At 42.4% G+C, this 14,837-nt stretch overlaps 3 protein-coding genes across 6 annotated transcripts; all 3 read left to right on the forward strand.

Annotated features, from left to right (window-relative positions):
• The first annotated feature begins 66 nt into the window (after positions 1 to 66).
• Positions 67 to 4,775, forward strand: LOC110002740 (thymidine phosphorylase-like). Of its 2 annotated transcripts, none has more exons than XM_029282278.2 (10): positions 67 to 772; positions 884 to 1,006; positions 1,086 to 1,288; positions 2,067 to 2,165; positions 2,588 to 2,717; positions 2,792 to 2,910; positions 3,223 to 3,385; positions 3,513 to 3,740; positions 3,970 to 4,110; positions 4,188 to 4,775. In XM_029282278.2, the coding sequence occupies exons 1-10, from the start codon at positions 769 to 771 to the stop codon at positions 4,334 to 4,336; spliced, it is 1,359 nt and encodes a 452-aa protein (XP_029138111.1). In that variant the 5' UTR covers positions 67 to 768; the 3' UTR covers positions 4,337 to 4,775. The 2 variants fall into 2 exon arrangements, with proteins under 2 accessions (XP_029138111.1, XP_020514056.1); XM_020658400.3 differs by having other exon boundaries at positions 67 to 754.
• A 526-nt stretch (positions 4,776 to 5,301) lies between these two features.
• LOC110002743 (thymidine phosphorylase-like) lies at positions 5,302 to 9,629 on the forward strand. Of its 2 annotated transcripts, none has more exons than XM_029282281.2 (10): positions 5,302 to 5,632; positions 5,744 to 5,866; positions 5,946 to 6,148; positions 6,921 to 7,019; positions 7,442 to 7,571; positions 7,646 to 7,764; positions 8,077 to 8,239; positions 8,367 to 8,594; positions 8,824 to 8,964; positions 9,042 to 9,629. In XM_029282281.2, the coding sequence occupies exons 1-10, from the start codon at positions 5,629 to 5,631 to the stop codon at positions 9,188 to 9,190; spliced, it is 1,359 nt and encodes a 452-aa protein (XP_029138114.1). In that variant the 5' UTR covers positions 5,302 to 5,628; the 3' UTR covers positions 9,191 to 9,629. The 2 variants fall into 2 exon arrangements, with proteins under 2 accessions (XP_029138114.1, XP_020514058.1); XM_020658402.3 differs by having other exon boundaries at positions 5,302 to 5,614.
• Positions 9,630 to 10,083: 454 nt separating this feature from the next.
• On the forward strand, positions 10,084 to 14,483 carry LOC110002742 (thymidine phosphorylase-like). 2 transcript variants are annotated; one of them, XM_029282280.2, is made up of 10 exons: positions 10,084 to 10,486; positions 10,598 to 10,720; positions 10,800 to 11,002; positions 11,775 to 11,873; positions 12,296 to 12,425; positions 12,500 to 12,618; positions 12,931 to 13,093; positions 13,221 to 13,448; positions 13,678 to 13,818; positions 13,896 to 14,483. In XM_029282280.2, the coding sequence occupies exons 1-10, from the start codon at positions 10,483 to 10,485 to the stop codon at positions 14,042 to 14,044; spliced, it is 1,359 nt and encodes a 452-aa protein (XP_029138113.1). In that variant the 5' UTR covers positions 10,084 to 10,482; the 3' UTR covers positions 14,045 to 14,483. The 2 variants fall into 2 exon arrangements, with proteins under 2 accessions (XP_029138113.1, XP_020514057.1); XM_020658401.3 differs by having other exon boundaries at positions 10,088 to 10,468.
• Positions 14,484 to 14,837: the final 354 nt, after the last annotated feature.

A 14,837-nucleotide genomic window follows, 5' to 3' on the forward strand; every position in this document is an offset into this window, starting at 1 on the left:
ACATACATGTCACTGAACATTTTCTATTTTAGGAATATTGTTCAGCCCTTGTTAACATGAAAAAGAAAAATAAGATAATGTGCCAATCTTAATCAAGGCCTCGGGCCAAAATCTTCTGATTCTTCATTTGAAGTCACGGGCCGCTAAAAAATCCCTCAAGGGCCGCACTTTGGACACCCCTGCTCTAATGTGTTGTGTTGTTGTTCATTTAAATCCAATAATTAAAAGAGACAGGAAGTGAAATGATCATCACGACGTCTGCTTGTGTGAATTAAGTGTGAATAAACGACATCTCATTAACACGCACCCTGCTGCTGCTGTTCTGTTTCCTGCCGAAAAAGATGCTCTGATTGTTTCCTGACTCTGTGGGTGATCCTGAACGCAACATGTCTGTAACAAGTTATTTATGTTTGTAGATTAAATAGTGAGTAATGTTGCTGTGTGACCACTAGAGGGCTCCAGAGGACGTCATGATGAAGCCAGATTAATGAGGTCTTTATTTACTTTTTAAGCTTCAGAGGTGATCTCTGATTCTTTATTTTAATGTTGACATGTTCACTTATTCCTCCCAATCTTACTGTAGATCATTTTATGTAAAAACATGGTACATGTATCCAGGGGCGTGTCCAAACTTTTTAAACTGGTGTGGCCTCCCAGGTTTGTGACTCATGAGGAGAGCCGGATGTTCTGGCTCTGCTGATGATTTGTTATGTTGCGATGCATAACTGGTTTTGACTTTATTCTACCTGCTCAGGTGAGACAAAGACGATGAGTAGGTTTGAATATTTAATCTTTATTTTCATGTTTTGGAATCATTATTGTCGCTTTTTAGTTATTACGTCATACTCTGCTTGATTGTTTGCTTGTTTGTTTGTTTTGGAAGTCAATATGGAGTCCATCCCGGATCTGATCAAGAAGAAGAGAGACGGAAAGGAGCTGTGTGACCAGGAAATCAAAACTTTCATCCAGGCCGTGACGAACAAAACCATTCAGGAATGTCAGATCGGTACGAAAACTTTCAACGAAAAGATTCAACGTTTCCCTGAATCTGATCTCATTTCATCACCTGCGTTTTTTCTCGTCAGGGGCCATGCTGATGGCAATCTGGCAGAAGGGGATGGTCAACACGGAGACCACGACTCTGACCCGAGAGATGATGTCATCGGGGGAGGTGATGTCATGGCCAAAGGAGTGGGAGGGGTGTGTAGTTGATAAACACTCAACAGGAGGGGTGGGAGATAAAGTCAGTCTGGTGTTAGCGCCGGCGCTAGCTGCCTGTGGATGCAAGGTACACAACCACACACACACACACACACACACACACACACACACACACATGCTGTTTGTTGATTTTCATTTACTGCATAAAATAATTGAATGTAGCCTCTGTGATGTCAGCTATGTTCATATTTTCCTCTGACGTCATCATGCACTTTTCAGCTATTTCAAGCTAACTTGAACTACAAAACAACTGGCGCTGCATTGTTGTGTTAGCATGCTAATGCTAGTGATCTTTATTATGCTGGTATCTTCACACTGCATGTAAATTTACCTGAAATGAGCGTGATCTAGAAACACAGTTAAGCAGTGAGTACAGTATGTTATTCTTCTTTTCTCTAGTCCCTCAATTAAACAACTTTTATACACAAGGGGAGGAGTCAGCCGGCCGTCCGGGCGATGTAAACAAAGTGAAGATAGGACTCTGAAAACTCTGAAAACATCACAGACAGTGGGACTCGGGTGTTACACCCATTGTAGACAGTCATGACTCACAGAGTTATTTTCAGAGGAGATACTTGATTTCTACATTTAAGTGTGAAAAATCACAAATGAAGACTTAAATGAATGAATGAAGTGAGAAGGCAGAGCACTTTATCATAGACTTCTATACAATGGGACTTCTTTCGCCCCCTACTGGCCATTAGAAATGCTGCAGGTTTAAGACACTTCAACACTGTCTTCCCTGATTAATCCAACGGGCTTTGTCCTGTTCTTATATAGAGTCTTATATGGTCATTTCTTCTGTGATGTCATAACACTGCAGGAGTGTGTTTCTGTCTGATCAGGTGCCTATGATCAGTGGGCGGGGCTTAGCTCATACAGGAGGAACTCTGGATAAACTGGAATCAATCCCGGGATACAACATCCACCAATCAGCGATAAAGGTGACACAAGAAAAAACAACAACAACAACGCAGATGCTAAAGCTACACATGAGCTTGTTAGCATGTTAGCATTAAGCTAATAACAATGGCTTACCAAAGAAACCGTTGTTTACCGTTTACAATGTTTAAAAGAAGAGGTACTACCTGGGCAGATTGGATCTTTATACCACTCACACTAAGAATCATCTGTTCTGAGCAGCCTCGAGTCATGAACACTACTCTGACAGGAAGTGGGAAGCAGACCTCAAATAAACCAGATTATCCTGTAGTTCAGAAGTAGATTTACACTTTGTGGCACATTAAGCTGCCAAAGATAGAACCAATGAACAAAACCTGGGACAGAGTTTGACTTTGAGGTTGAACAGTTCAGACAGTATCTGTACGTCTGTATTGAAGTCATTAATAGAAGTTTACTCGTGCAGATTCGGGAGATCCTGGAATCGGTGGGCTGTTGCATTGTGGGTCAGACGGAGATGTTGGTTCCTGCAGATCGAGTCCTGTATGCCCTGCGGGACGCCACCAGCACTGTGGACAGTTTACCCCTGATTACTGGTACTGAACTACTCAATATAGGATGGAATAATACTATTAATTTATATTAAAACATGACGTTGTTTTCATTTCAGGATCCATCATCTCAAAGAAAGGTGCCGAGTCTCTGTCCGCTCTGGTTCTGGATGTGAAGTTTGGTCGAGCCGCTCTCTATAAAGACCTGCAGAGCGCTAAAGAATTAGCCCAGTCTCTCGTAAGGAATAAAACATTGTCATATTATTCATTATACCTGTCAAGATACCTGTCCAACAAAGTGATTACAAACAAGCTGCAGGCCGACTCCACAGGCGCGCCCAGATGTTGTTTTTCACATGCACTCAGTTGTTTTTGGAGCGACCGCGTTTATGGTGACGGTTATTTGTGTGATCAGGTCCTTAAGTCAAGATTTATCCACAGGAGGCGCCAAAATCGACAGAATCCAAAAGTTCCTCACAGGAGCTTTAATTACTAAAACAAATGAAACTGTTGTTATAACTTTTATTTAATGGTTACTGTGTGACTAAAGGTGAATGCAGGAAATGGCCTGGGCATGCGTACAGGGGCGGTGCTTAGCTGTATGGACGCTACGATTGGTCGATTTGTAGGAAACAGCCTGGAGGTGATCGAGTCTTTGGAGACGCTGAAGGGAAGAGGACCCGACGACCTGATGGAGCTCGTCACGACTTTGGGTAACGGCAGGACCTGACATTAACGAACGACATTAAATCATTAAGTTAACTTTCTTTTTTTCTTCAGCAGACGTTTGAAAAGTAATGTCGATTTTATTCTTCACTCGTTTTGTTTCCGTCTCTTCAGGCGGCTTTTTGTTGATGACGACCGGCTCGGCGTCCAACCTATCAGAGGGCAGAAAGAAGATTTCTGAGGCTGTGACTGGTGGAGCCGCTCTGTCTAAATTCCAGGCCATGATGGAGAAACAGGGCGTGGCCAAAGAGATGGCTCGCTTGCTTTGCTCCGCCCACTCAGATTACTACAGCGTCCTGAGAAAAGCCAAACATCAGAAGGAACTGAAGACATCAGCAGAGGGTAAAACTGTCACAAGACACAACACAACATTCAAACTAAGCCCCGCCTCCTGGGCTCATCACCACCAGAAGCCACGCCCACTGCAGTACGTAGTGTTTAGGTTTATTGCGTGCAGCTTGGTACGGTGAAAATGGTGCCCTGTGTGAGTGCACGCCAAGTTTGGTCAATTTTGGGGGTGTGTTATACGTCATTTGGACAAATTCATTAATCTCTCCGCTTCCTCCTGCAGGTGTTGCCGTGGACTTCGACGGTTTGGTGCTCGCTGAAATTCTTCACAAATTGGGGGCGGGGCGATCAAAGGCCGGAGAACCTGTCAATCACAGCGTGGGGGCAGAGCTACTGGTGTCACTCGGTCAGAGGGTTGTGAAAGGTAAGAGATCGATGATGATGATGATGATGACGGTGAGTTCAAGGACCTTCTCTGATGTCTGATTTGTGTAATTTCAGGCGAGCCCTGGCTGCGGCTACACTACGAGGATCCCGCTCCGACCACAGACCAGATCAGTCGACTGCAGAGCGCGCTCACTGTGGGGAAATACGACGACGCACAAACACAACACAAAATGTCATTAGTGAAGGAACTAATGCTAAACTGAATATCCAGACTCCCTTCATGTTTGAATCTTTAAAATTTTAATCAAGTAAGAAATGTTATGATTAACAATTTTAACGGCAGATTTTAACACAACAAAAGCCCAAAAATAATAAATGTGAAGCTGCAAAACTACAGTTTAAAAGTATCCTCTAATGCAGTGGTATCCAAACATTTTTTCTTGCGGGCCAAAATAGTCGTGTTAGAATCGCTGGCGGGTCACAGGTTTTGTTTTTTAAAATATAGTTGAAAAAATAGTCAGGCTTTGTAGATCAGAATCAAAAGGCTCGCTAAAGATACCCTTTAATAAAAGGAAATCAAATATTTTGATTTCTTCGTTCTAATTTATTTGTTTTTTTTCTCAGAATCAAGTCTGTAACGTGGTTCATTTTAAAACAAAAAGCTTTCTGCATTTAGCTCAGGTCATTAAATGGTTAAACAACGGTCCGCTTTGCATACGTTTTTTTTTCATAGTTTACAAAAAAATGTGGAAAATAGTAAAAGCTGTAGATTTAAAAAACAACAACAACATACATGTCACTGAACATTTTCTATTTTAGGAATATTGTTCAGCCCTTGTTAACATGAAAAAGAAAAATAAGATAATGTGCCAATCTTAATCAAGGCCTCGGGCCAAAATCTTCTGATTCTTCATTTGAAGTCACGGGCCGCTAAAAAATCCCTCAAGGGCCGCACTTTGGACACCCCTGCTCTAATGTGTTGTGTTGTTGTTCATTTAAATCCAATAATTAAAAGAGACAGGAAGTGAAATGATCATCACGACGTCTGCTTGTGTGAATTAAGTGTGAATAAACGACATCTCATTAACACGCACCCTGCTGCTGCTGTTCTGTTTCCTGCCGAAAAAGATGCTCTGATTGTTTCCTGACTCTGTGGGTGATCCTGAACGCAACATGTCTGTAACAAGTTATTTATGTTTGTAGATTAAATAGTGAGTAATGTTGCTGTGTGACCACTAGAGGGCTCCAGAGGACGTCATGATGAAGCCAGATTAATGAGGTCTTTATTTACTTTTTAAGCTTCAGAGGTGATCTCTGATTCTTTATTTTAATGTTGACATGTTCACTTATTCCTCCCAATCTTACTGTAGATCATTTTATGTAAAAACATGGTACATGTATCCAGGGGCGTGTCCAAACTTTTTAAACTGGTGTGGCCTCCCAGGTTTGTGACTCATGAGGAGAGCCGGATGTTCTGGCTCTGCTGATGATTTGTTATGTTGCGATGCATAACTGGTTTTGACTTTATTCTACCTGCTCAGGTGAGACAAAGACGATGAGTAGGTTTGAATATTTAATCTTTATTTTCATGTTTTGGAATCATTATTGTCGCTTTTTAGTTATTACGTCATACTCTGCTTGATTGTTTGCTTGTTTGTTTGTTTTGGAAGTCAATATGGAGTCCATCCCGGATCTGATCAAGAAGAAGAGAGACGGAAAGGAGCTGTGTGACCAGGAAATCAAAACTTTCATCCAGGCCGTGACGAACAAAACCATTCAGGAATGTCAGATCGGTACGAAAACTTTCAACGAAAAGATTCAACGTTTCCCTGAATCTGATCTCATTTCATCACCTGCGTTTTTTCTCGTCAGGGGCCATGCTGATGGCAATCTGGCAGAAGGGGATGGTCAACACGGAGACCACGACTCTGACCCGAGAGATGATGTCATCGGGGGAGGTGATGTCATGGCCAAAGGAGTGGGAGGGGTGTGTAGTTGATAAACACTCAACAGGAGGGGTGGGAGATAAAGTCAGTCTGGTGTTAGCGCCGGCGCTAGCTGCCTGTGGATGCAAGGTACACAACCACACACACACACACACACACACACACACACACATGCTGTTTGTTGATTTTCATTTACTGCATAAAATAATTGAATGTAGCCTCTGTGATGTCAGCTATGTTCATATTTTCCTCTGACGTCATCATGCACTTTTCAGCTATTTCAAGCTAACTTGAACTACAAAACAACTGGCGCTGCATTGTTGTGTTAGCATGCTAATGCTAGTGATCTTTATTATGCTGGTATCTTCACACTGCATGTAAATTTACCTGAAATGAGCGTGATCTAGAAACACAGTTAAGCAGTGAGTACAGTATGTTATTCTTCTTTTCTCTAGTCCCTCAATTAAACAACTTTTATACACAAGGGGAGGAGTCAGCCGGCCGTCCGGGCGATGTAAACAAAGTGAAGATAGGACTCTGAAAACTCTGAAAACATCACAGACAGTGGGACTCGGGTGTTACACCCATTGTAGACAGTCATGACTCACAGAGTTATTTTCAGAGGAGATACTTGATTTCTACATTTAAGTGTGAAAAATCACAAATGAAGACTTAAATGAATGAATGAAGTGAGAAGGCAGAGCACTTTATCATAGACTTCTATACAATGGGACTTCTTTCGCCCCCTACTGGCCATTAGAAATGCTGCAGGTTTAAGACACTTCAACACTGTCTTCCCTGATTAATCCAACGGGCTTTGTCCTGTTCTTATATAGAGTCTTATATGGTCATTTCTTCTGTGATGTCATAACACTGCAGGAGTGTGTTTCTGTCTGATCAGGTGCCTATGATCAGTGGGCGGGGCTTAGCTCATACAGGAGGAACTCTGGATAAACTGGAATCAATCCCGGGATACAACATCCACCAATCAGCGATAAAGGTGACACAAGAAAAAACAACAACAACAACGCAGATGCTAAAGCTACACATGAGCTTGTTAGCATGTTAGCATTAAGCTAATAACAATGGCTTACCAAAGAAACCGTTGTTTACCGTTTACAATGTTTAAAAGAAGAGGTACTACCTGGGCAGATTGGATCTTTATACCACTCACACTAAGAATCATCTGTTCTGAGCAGCCTCGAGTCATGAACACTACTCTGACAGGAAGTGGGAAGCAGACCTCAAATAAACCAGATTATCCTGTAGTTCAGAAGTAGATTTACACTTTGTGGCACATTAAGCTGCCAAAGATAGAACCAATGAACAAAACCTGGGACAGAGTTTGACTTTGAGGTTGAACAGTTCAGACAGTATCTGTACGTCTGTATTGAAGTCATTAATAGAAGTTTACTCGTGCAGATTCGGGAGATCCTGGAATCGGTGGGCTGTTGCATTGTGGGTCAGACGGAGATGTTGGTTCCTGCAGATCGAGTCCTGTATGCCCTGCGGGACGCCACCAGCACTGTGGACAGTTTACCCCTGATTACTGGTACTGAACTACTCAATATAGGATGGAATAATACTATTAATTTATATTAAAACATGACGTTGTTTTCATTTCAGGATCCATCATCTCAAAGAAAGGTGCCGAGTCTCTGTCCGCTCTGGTTCTGGATGTGAAGTTTGGTCGAGCCGCTCTCTATAAAGACCTGCAGAGCGCTAAAGAATTAGCCCAGTCTCTCGTAAGGAATAAAACATTGTCATATTATTCATTATACCTGTCAAGATACCTGTCCAACAAAGTGATTACAAACAAGCTGCAGGCCGACTCCACAGGCGCGCCCAGATGTTGTTTTTCACATGCACTCAGTTGTTTTTGGAGCGACCGCGTTTATGGTGACGGTTATTTGTGTGATCAGGTCCTTAAGTCAAGATTTATCCACAGGAGGCGCCAAAATCGACAGAATCCAAAAGTTCCTCACAGGAGCTTTAATTACTAAAACAAATGAAACTGTTGTTATAACTTTTATTTAATGGTTACTGTGTGACTAAAGGTGAATGCAGGAAATGGCCTGGGCATGCGTACAGGGGCGGTGCTTAGCTGTATGGACGCTACGATTGGTCGATTTGTAGGAAACAGCCTGGAGGTGATCGAGTCTTTGGAGACGCTGAAGGGAAGAGGACCCGACGACCTGATGGAGCTCGTCACGACTTTGGGTAACGGCAGGACCTGACATTAACGAACGACATTAAATCATTAAGTTAACTTTCTTTTTTTCTTCAGCAGACGTTTGAAAAGTAATGTCGATTTTATTCTTCACTCGTTTTGTTTCCGTCTCTTCAGGCGGCTTTTTGTTGATGACGACCGGCTCGGCGTCCAACCTATCAGAGGGCAGAAAGAAGATTTCTGAGGCTGTGACTGGTGGAGCCGCTCTGTCTAAATTCCAGGCCATGATGGAGAAACAGGGCGTGGCCAAAGAGATGGCTCGCTTGCTTTGCTCCGCCCACTCAGATTACTACAGCGTCCTGAGAAAAGCCAAACATCAGAAGGAACTGAAGACATCAGCAGAGGGTAAAACTGTCACAAGACACAACACAACATTCAAACTAAGCCCCGCCTCCTGGGCTCATCACCACCAGAAGCCACGCCCACTGCAGTACGTAGTGTTTAGGTTTATTGCGTGCAGCTTGGTACGGTGAAAATGGTGCCCTGTGTGAGTGCACGCCAAGTTTGGTCAATTTTGGGGGTGTGTTATACGTCATTTGGACAAATTCATTAATCTCTCCGCTTCCTCCTGCAGGTGTTGCCGTGGACTTCGACGGTTTGGTGCTCGCTGAAATTCTTCACAAATTGGGGGCGGGGCGATCAAAGGCCGGAGAACCTGTCAATCACAGCGTGGGGGCAGAGCTACTGGTGTCACTCGGTCAGAGGGTTGTGAAAGGTAAGAGATCGATGATGATGATGATGATGACGGTGAGTTCAAGGACCTTCTCTGATGTCTGATTTGTGCAATTTCAGGCGAGCCCTGGCTGCGGCTACACTACGAGGATCCCGCTCCGACCACAGACCAGATCAGTCGACTGCAGAGCGCGCTCACTGTGGGGAAATACGACGACGCACAAACACAACACAAAATGTCATTAGTGAAGGAACTAATGCTAAACTGAATATCCAGACTCCCTTCATGTTTGAATCTTTAAAATTTTAATCAAGTAAGAAATGTTATGATTAACAATTTTAACGGCAGATTTTAACACAACAAAAGCCCAAAAATAATAAATGTGAAGCTGCAAAACTACAGTTTAAAAGTATCCTCTAATGCAGTGGTATCCAAACATTTTTTCTTGCGGGCCAAAATAGTCGTGTTAGAATCGCTGGCGGGTCACAGGTTTTGTTTTTTAAAATATAGTTGAAAAAATAGTCAGGCTTTGTAGATCAGAATCAAAAGGCTCGCTAAAGATACCCTTTAATAAAAGGAAATCAAATATTTTGATTTCTTCGTTCTAATTTATTTGTTTTTTTTCTCAGAATCAAGTCTGTAACGTGGTTCATTTTAAAACAAAAAGCTTTCTGCATTTAGCTCAGGTCATTAAATGGTTAAACAACGGTCCGCTTTGCATACGTTTTTTTTTCATAGTTTACAAAAAAATGTGGAAAATAGTAAAAGCTGTAGATTTAAAAAACAACAACAACATACATGTCACTGAACATTTTCTATTTTAGGAATATTGTTCAGCCCTTGTTAACATGAAAAAGAAAAATAAGATAATGTGCCAATCTTAATCAAGGCCTCGGGCCAAAATCTTCTGATTCTTCATTTGAAGTCACGGGCCGCTAAAAAATCCCTCAAGGGCCGCACTTTGGACACCCCTGCTCTAATGTGTTGTGTTGTTGTTCATTTAAATCCAATAATTAAAAGAGACAGGAAGTGAAATGATCATCACAACGTCTGCTTGTGTGAATTAAGTGTGAATAAACGACATCTCATTAACACGCACCCTGCTGCTGCTGTTCTGTTTCCTGCCGAAAAAGATGCTCTGATTGTTTCCTGACTCTGTGGGTGATCCTGAACGCAACATGTCTGTAACAAGTTATTTATGTTTGTAGATTAAATAGTGAGTAATGTTGCTGTGTGACCACTAGAGGGCTCCAGAGGACGTCATGATGAAGCCAGATTAATGAGGTCTTTATTTACTTTTTAAGCTTCAGAGGTGATCTCTGATTCTTTATTTTAATGTTGACATGTTCACTTATTCCTCCCAATCTTACTGTAGATCATTTTATGTAAAAACATGGTACATGTATCCAGGGGCGTGTCCAAACTTTTTAAACTGGTGTGGCCTCCCAGGTTTGTGACTCATGAGGAGAGCCGGATGTTCTGGCTCTGCTGATGATTTGTTATGTTGCGATGCATAACTGGTTTTGACTTTATTCTACCTGCTCAGGTGAGACAAAGACGATGAGTAGGTTTGAATATTTAATCTTTATTTTCATGTTTTGGAATCATTATTGTCGCTTTTTAGTTATTACGTCATACTCTGCTTGATTGTTTGCTTGTTTGTTTGTTTTGGAAGTCAATATGGAGTCCATCCCGGATCTGATCAAGAAGAAGAGAGACGGAAAGGAGCTGTGTGACCAGGAAATCAAAACTTTCATCCAGGCCGTGACGAACAAAACCATTCAGGAATGTCAGATCGGTACGAAAACTTTCAACGAAAAGATTCAACGTTTCCCTGAATCTGATCTCATTTCATCACCTGCGTTTTTTCTCGTCAGGGGCCATGCTGATGGCAATCTGGCAGAAGGGGATGGTCAACACGGAGACCACGACTCTGACCCGAGAGATGATGTCATCGGGGGAGGTGATGTCATGGCCAAAGGAGTGGGAGGGGTGTGTAGTTGATAAACACTCAACAGGAGGGGTGGGAGATAAAGTCAGTCTGGTGTTAGCGCCGGCGCTAGCTGCCTGTGGATGCAAGGTACACAACCACACACACACACACACACACACACACACACACATGCTGTTTGTTGATTTTCATTTACTGCATAAAATAATTGAATGTAGCCTCTGTGATGTCAGCTATGTTCATATTTTCCTCTGACGTCATCATGCACTTTTCAGCTATTTCAAGCTAACTTGAACTACAAAACAACTGGCGCTGCATTGTTGTGTTAGCATGCTAATGCTAGTGATCTTTATTATGCTGGTATCTTCACACTGCATGTAAATTTACCTGAAATGAGCGTGATCTAGAAACACAGTTAAGCAGTGAGTACAGTATGTTATTCTTCTTTTCTCTAGTCCCTCAATTAAACAACTTTTATACACAAGGGGAGGAGTCAGCCGGCCGTCCGGGCGATGTAAACAAAGTGAAGATAGGACTCTGAAAACTCTGAAAACATCACAGACAGTGGGACTCGGGTGTTACACCCATTGTAGACAGTCATGACTCACAGAGTTATTTTCAGAGGAGATACTTGATTTCTACATTTAAGTGTGAAAAATCACAAATGAAGACTTAAATGAATGAATGAAGTGAGAAGGCAGAGCACTTTATCATAGACTTCTATACAATGGGACTTCTTTCGCCCCCTACTGGCCATTAGAAATGCTGCAGGTTTAAGACACTTCAACACTGTCTTCCCTGATTAATCCAACGGGCTTTGTCCTGTTCTTATATAGAGTCTTATATGGTCATTTCTTCTGTGATGTCATAACACTGCAGGAGTGTGTTTCTGTCTGATCAGGTGCCTATGATCAGTGGGCGGGGCTTAGCTCATACAGGAGGAACTCTGGATAAACTGGAATCAATCCCGGGATACAACATCCACCAATCAGCGATAAAGGTGACACAAGAAAAAACAACAACAACAACGCAGATGCTAAAGCTACACATGAGCTTGTTAGCATGTTAGCATTAAGCTAATAACAATGGCTTACCAAAGAAACCGTTGTTTACCGTTTACAATGTTTAAAAGAAGAGGTACTACCTGGGCAGATTGGATCTTTATACCACTCACACTAAGAATCATCTGTTCTGAGCAGCCTCGAGTCATGAACACTACTCTGACAGGAAGTGGGAAGCAGACCTCAAATAAACCAGATTATCCTGTAGTTCAGAAGTAGATTTACACTTTGTGGCACATTAAGCTGCCAAAGATAGAACCAATGAACAAAACCTGGGACAGAGTTTGACTTTGAGGTTGAACAGTTCAGACAGTATCTGTACGTCTGTATTGAAGTCATTAATAGAAGTTTACTCGTGCAGATTCGGGAGATCCTGGAATCGGTGGGCTGTTGCATTGTGGGTCAGACGGAGATGTTGGTTCCTGCAGATCGAGTCCTGTATGCCCTGCGGGACGCCACCAGCACTGTGGACAGTTTACCCCTGATTACTGGTACTGAACTACTCAATATAGGATGGAATAATAATATTAATTTATATTAAAACATGACGTTGTTTTCATTTCAGGATCCATCATCTCAAAGAAAGGTGCCGAGTCTCTGTCCGCTCTGGTTCTGGATGTGAAGTTTGGTCGAGCCGCTCTCTATAAAGACCTGCAGAGCGCTAAAGAATTAGCCCAGTCTCTCGTAAGGAATAAAACATTGTCATATTATTCATTATACCTGTCAAGATACCTGTCCAACAAAGTGATTACAAACAAGCTGCAGGCCGACTCCACAGGCGCGCCCAGATGTTGTTTTTCACATGCACTCAGTTGTTTTTGGAGCGACCGCGTTTATGGTGACGGTTATTTGTGTGATCAGGTCCTTAAGTCAAGATTTATCCACAGGAGGCGCCAAAATCGACAGAATCCAAAAGTTCCTCACAGGAGCTTTAATTACTAAAACAAATGAAACTGTTGTTATAACTTTTATTTAATGGTTACTGTGTGACTAAAGGTGAATGCAGGAAATGGCCTGGGCATGCGTACAGGGGCGGTGCTTAGCTGTATGGACGCTACGATTGGTCGATTTGTAGGAAACAGCCTGGAGGTGATCGAGTCTTTGGAGACGCTGAAGGGAAGAGGACCCGACGACCTGATGGAGCTCGTCACGACTTTGGGTAACGGCAGGACCTGACATTAACGAACGACATTAAATCATTAAGTTAACTTTCTTTTTTTCTTCAGCAGACGTTTGAAAAGTAATGTCGATTTTATTCTTCACTCGTTTTGTTTCCGTCTCTTCAGGCGGCTTTTTGTTGATGACGACCGGCTCGGCGTCCAACCTATCAGAGGGCAGAAAGAAGATTTCTGAGGCTGTGACTGGTGGAGCCGCTCTGTCTAAATTCCAGGCCATGATGGAGAAACAGGGCGTGGCCAAAGAGATGGCTCGCTTGCTTTGCTCCGCCCACTCAGATTACTACAGCGTCCTGAGAAAAGCCAAACATCAGAAGGAACTGAAGACATCAGCAGAGGGTAAAACTGTCACAAGACACAACACAACATTCAAACTAAGCCCCGCCTCCTGGGCTCATCACCACCAGAAGCCACGCCCACTGCAGTACGTAGTGTTTAGGTTTATTGCGTGCAGCTTGGTACGGTGAAAATGGTGCCCTGTGTGAGTGCACGCCAAGTTTGGTCAATTTTGGGGGTGTGTTATACGTCATTTGGACAAATTCATTAATCTCTCCGCTTCCTCCTGCAGGTGTTGCCGTGGACTTCGACGGTTTGGTGCTCGCTGAAATTCTTCACAAATTGGGGGCGGGGCGATCAAAGGCCGGAGAACCTGTCAATCACAGCGTGGGGGCAGAGCTACTGGTGTCACTCGGTCAGAGGGTTGTGAAAGGTAAGAGATCGATGATGATGATGATGATGACGGTGAGTTCAAGGACCTTCTCTGATGTCTGATTTGTGTAATTTCAGGCGAGCCCTGGCTGCGGCTACACTACGAGGATCCCGCTCCGACCACAGACCAGATCAGTCGACTGCAGAGCGCGCTCACTGTGGGGAAATACGACGACGCACAAACACAACACAAAATGTCATTAGTGAAGGAACTAATGCTAAACTGAATATCCAGACTCCCTTCATGTTTGAATCTTTAAAATTTTAATCAAGTAAGAAATGTTATGATTAACAATTTTAACGGCAGATTTTAACACAACAAAAGCCCAAAAATAATAAATGTGAAGCTGCAAAACTACAGTTTAAAAGTATCCTCTAATGCAGTGGTATCCAAACATTTTTTCTTGCGGGCCAAAATAGTCGTGTTAGAATCGCTGGCGGGTCACAGGTTTTGTTTTTTAAAATATAGTTGAAAAAATAGTCAGGCTTTGTAGATCAGAATCAAAAGGCTCGCTAAAGATACCCTTTAATAAAAGGAAATCAAATATTTTGATTTCTTCGTTCTAATTTATTTGTTTTTTTTCTCAGAATCAAGTCTGTAACGTGGTTCATTTTAAAACAAAAAGCTTTCTGCATTTAGCTCAGGTCATTAAATGGTTAAACAACGGTCCGCTTTGCATACGTTTTTTTTTCATAGTTTACAAAAAAATGTGGAAAATAGTAAAAGCTGTAGATTTAAAAAACAACAACAACATACATGTCACTGAACATTTTCTATTTTAGGAATATTGTTCAGCCCTTGTTAACATGAAAAAGAAAAATAAGATAATGTGCCAATCTTAATCAAGGCCTCGGGCCAAAATCTTCTGATTCTTCATTTGAAGTCACGGGCCGCTAAAAAATCCCTCAAGGGCCGCACTTTGGACACCCCTGCTCTAATGTGTTGTGTTGTTGTTCATTTAAATCCAATAATTAAAAGAGACAGGAAGTGAAATGATCATCACGACGTCTGCTTGTGTG

This window comes from Labrus bergylta, chromosome 23, assembly GCF_963930695.1.
Source record: "Labrus bergylta chromosome 23, fLabBer1.1, whole genome shotgun sequence".
Taxonomy (NCBI): Eukaryota; Metazoa; Chordata; class Actinopteri; order Labriformes; family Labridae; genus Labrus; species Labrus bergylta.

Excerpts from the sequence above, each read along its gene's own strand:
- LOC110002742 (XM_029282280.2), top strand. Across the intron at positions 11,874-12,295 it reads TCCACCAATCAGCGATAAAG|ATTCGGGAGATCCTGGAATC; the intron begins GTGACACAAGAA and ends TTACTCGTGCAG. Across the intron at positions 12,426-12,499 it reads CAGTTTACCCCTGATTACTG|GATCCATCATCTCAAAGAAA; the intron begins GTACTGAACTAC and ends TTTTCATTTCAG.
- LOC110002740 (XM_029282278.2), top strand. Across the intron at positions 2,718-2,791 it reads CAGTTTACCCCTGATTACTG|GATCCATCATCTCAAAGAAA; the intron begins GTACTGAACTAC and ends TTTTCATTTCAG. Across the intron at positions 2,911-3,222 it reads AAGAATTAGCCCAGTCTCTC|GTGAATGCAGGAAATGGCCT; the intron begins GTAAGGAATAAA and ends GTGTGACTAAAG.
- LOC110002743 (XM_029282281.2), top strand. Across the intron at positions 7,765-8,076 it reads AAGAATTAGCCCAGTCTCTC|GTGAATGCAGGAAATGGCCT; the intron begins GTAAGGAATAAA and ends GTGTGACTAAAG. Across the intron at positions 8,965-9,041 it reads CGGTCAGAGGGTTGTGAAAG|GCGAGCCCTGGCTGCGGCTA; the intron begins GTAAGAGATCGA and ends GTGCAATTTCAG.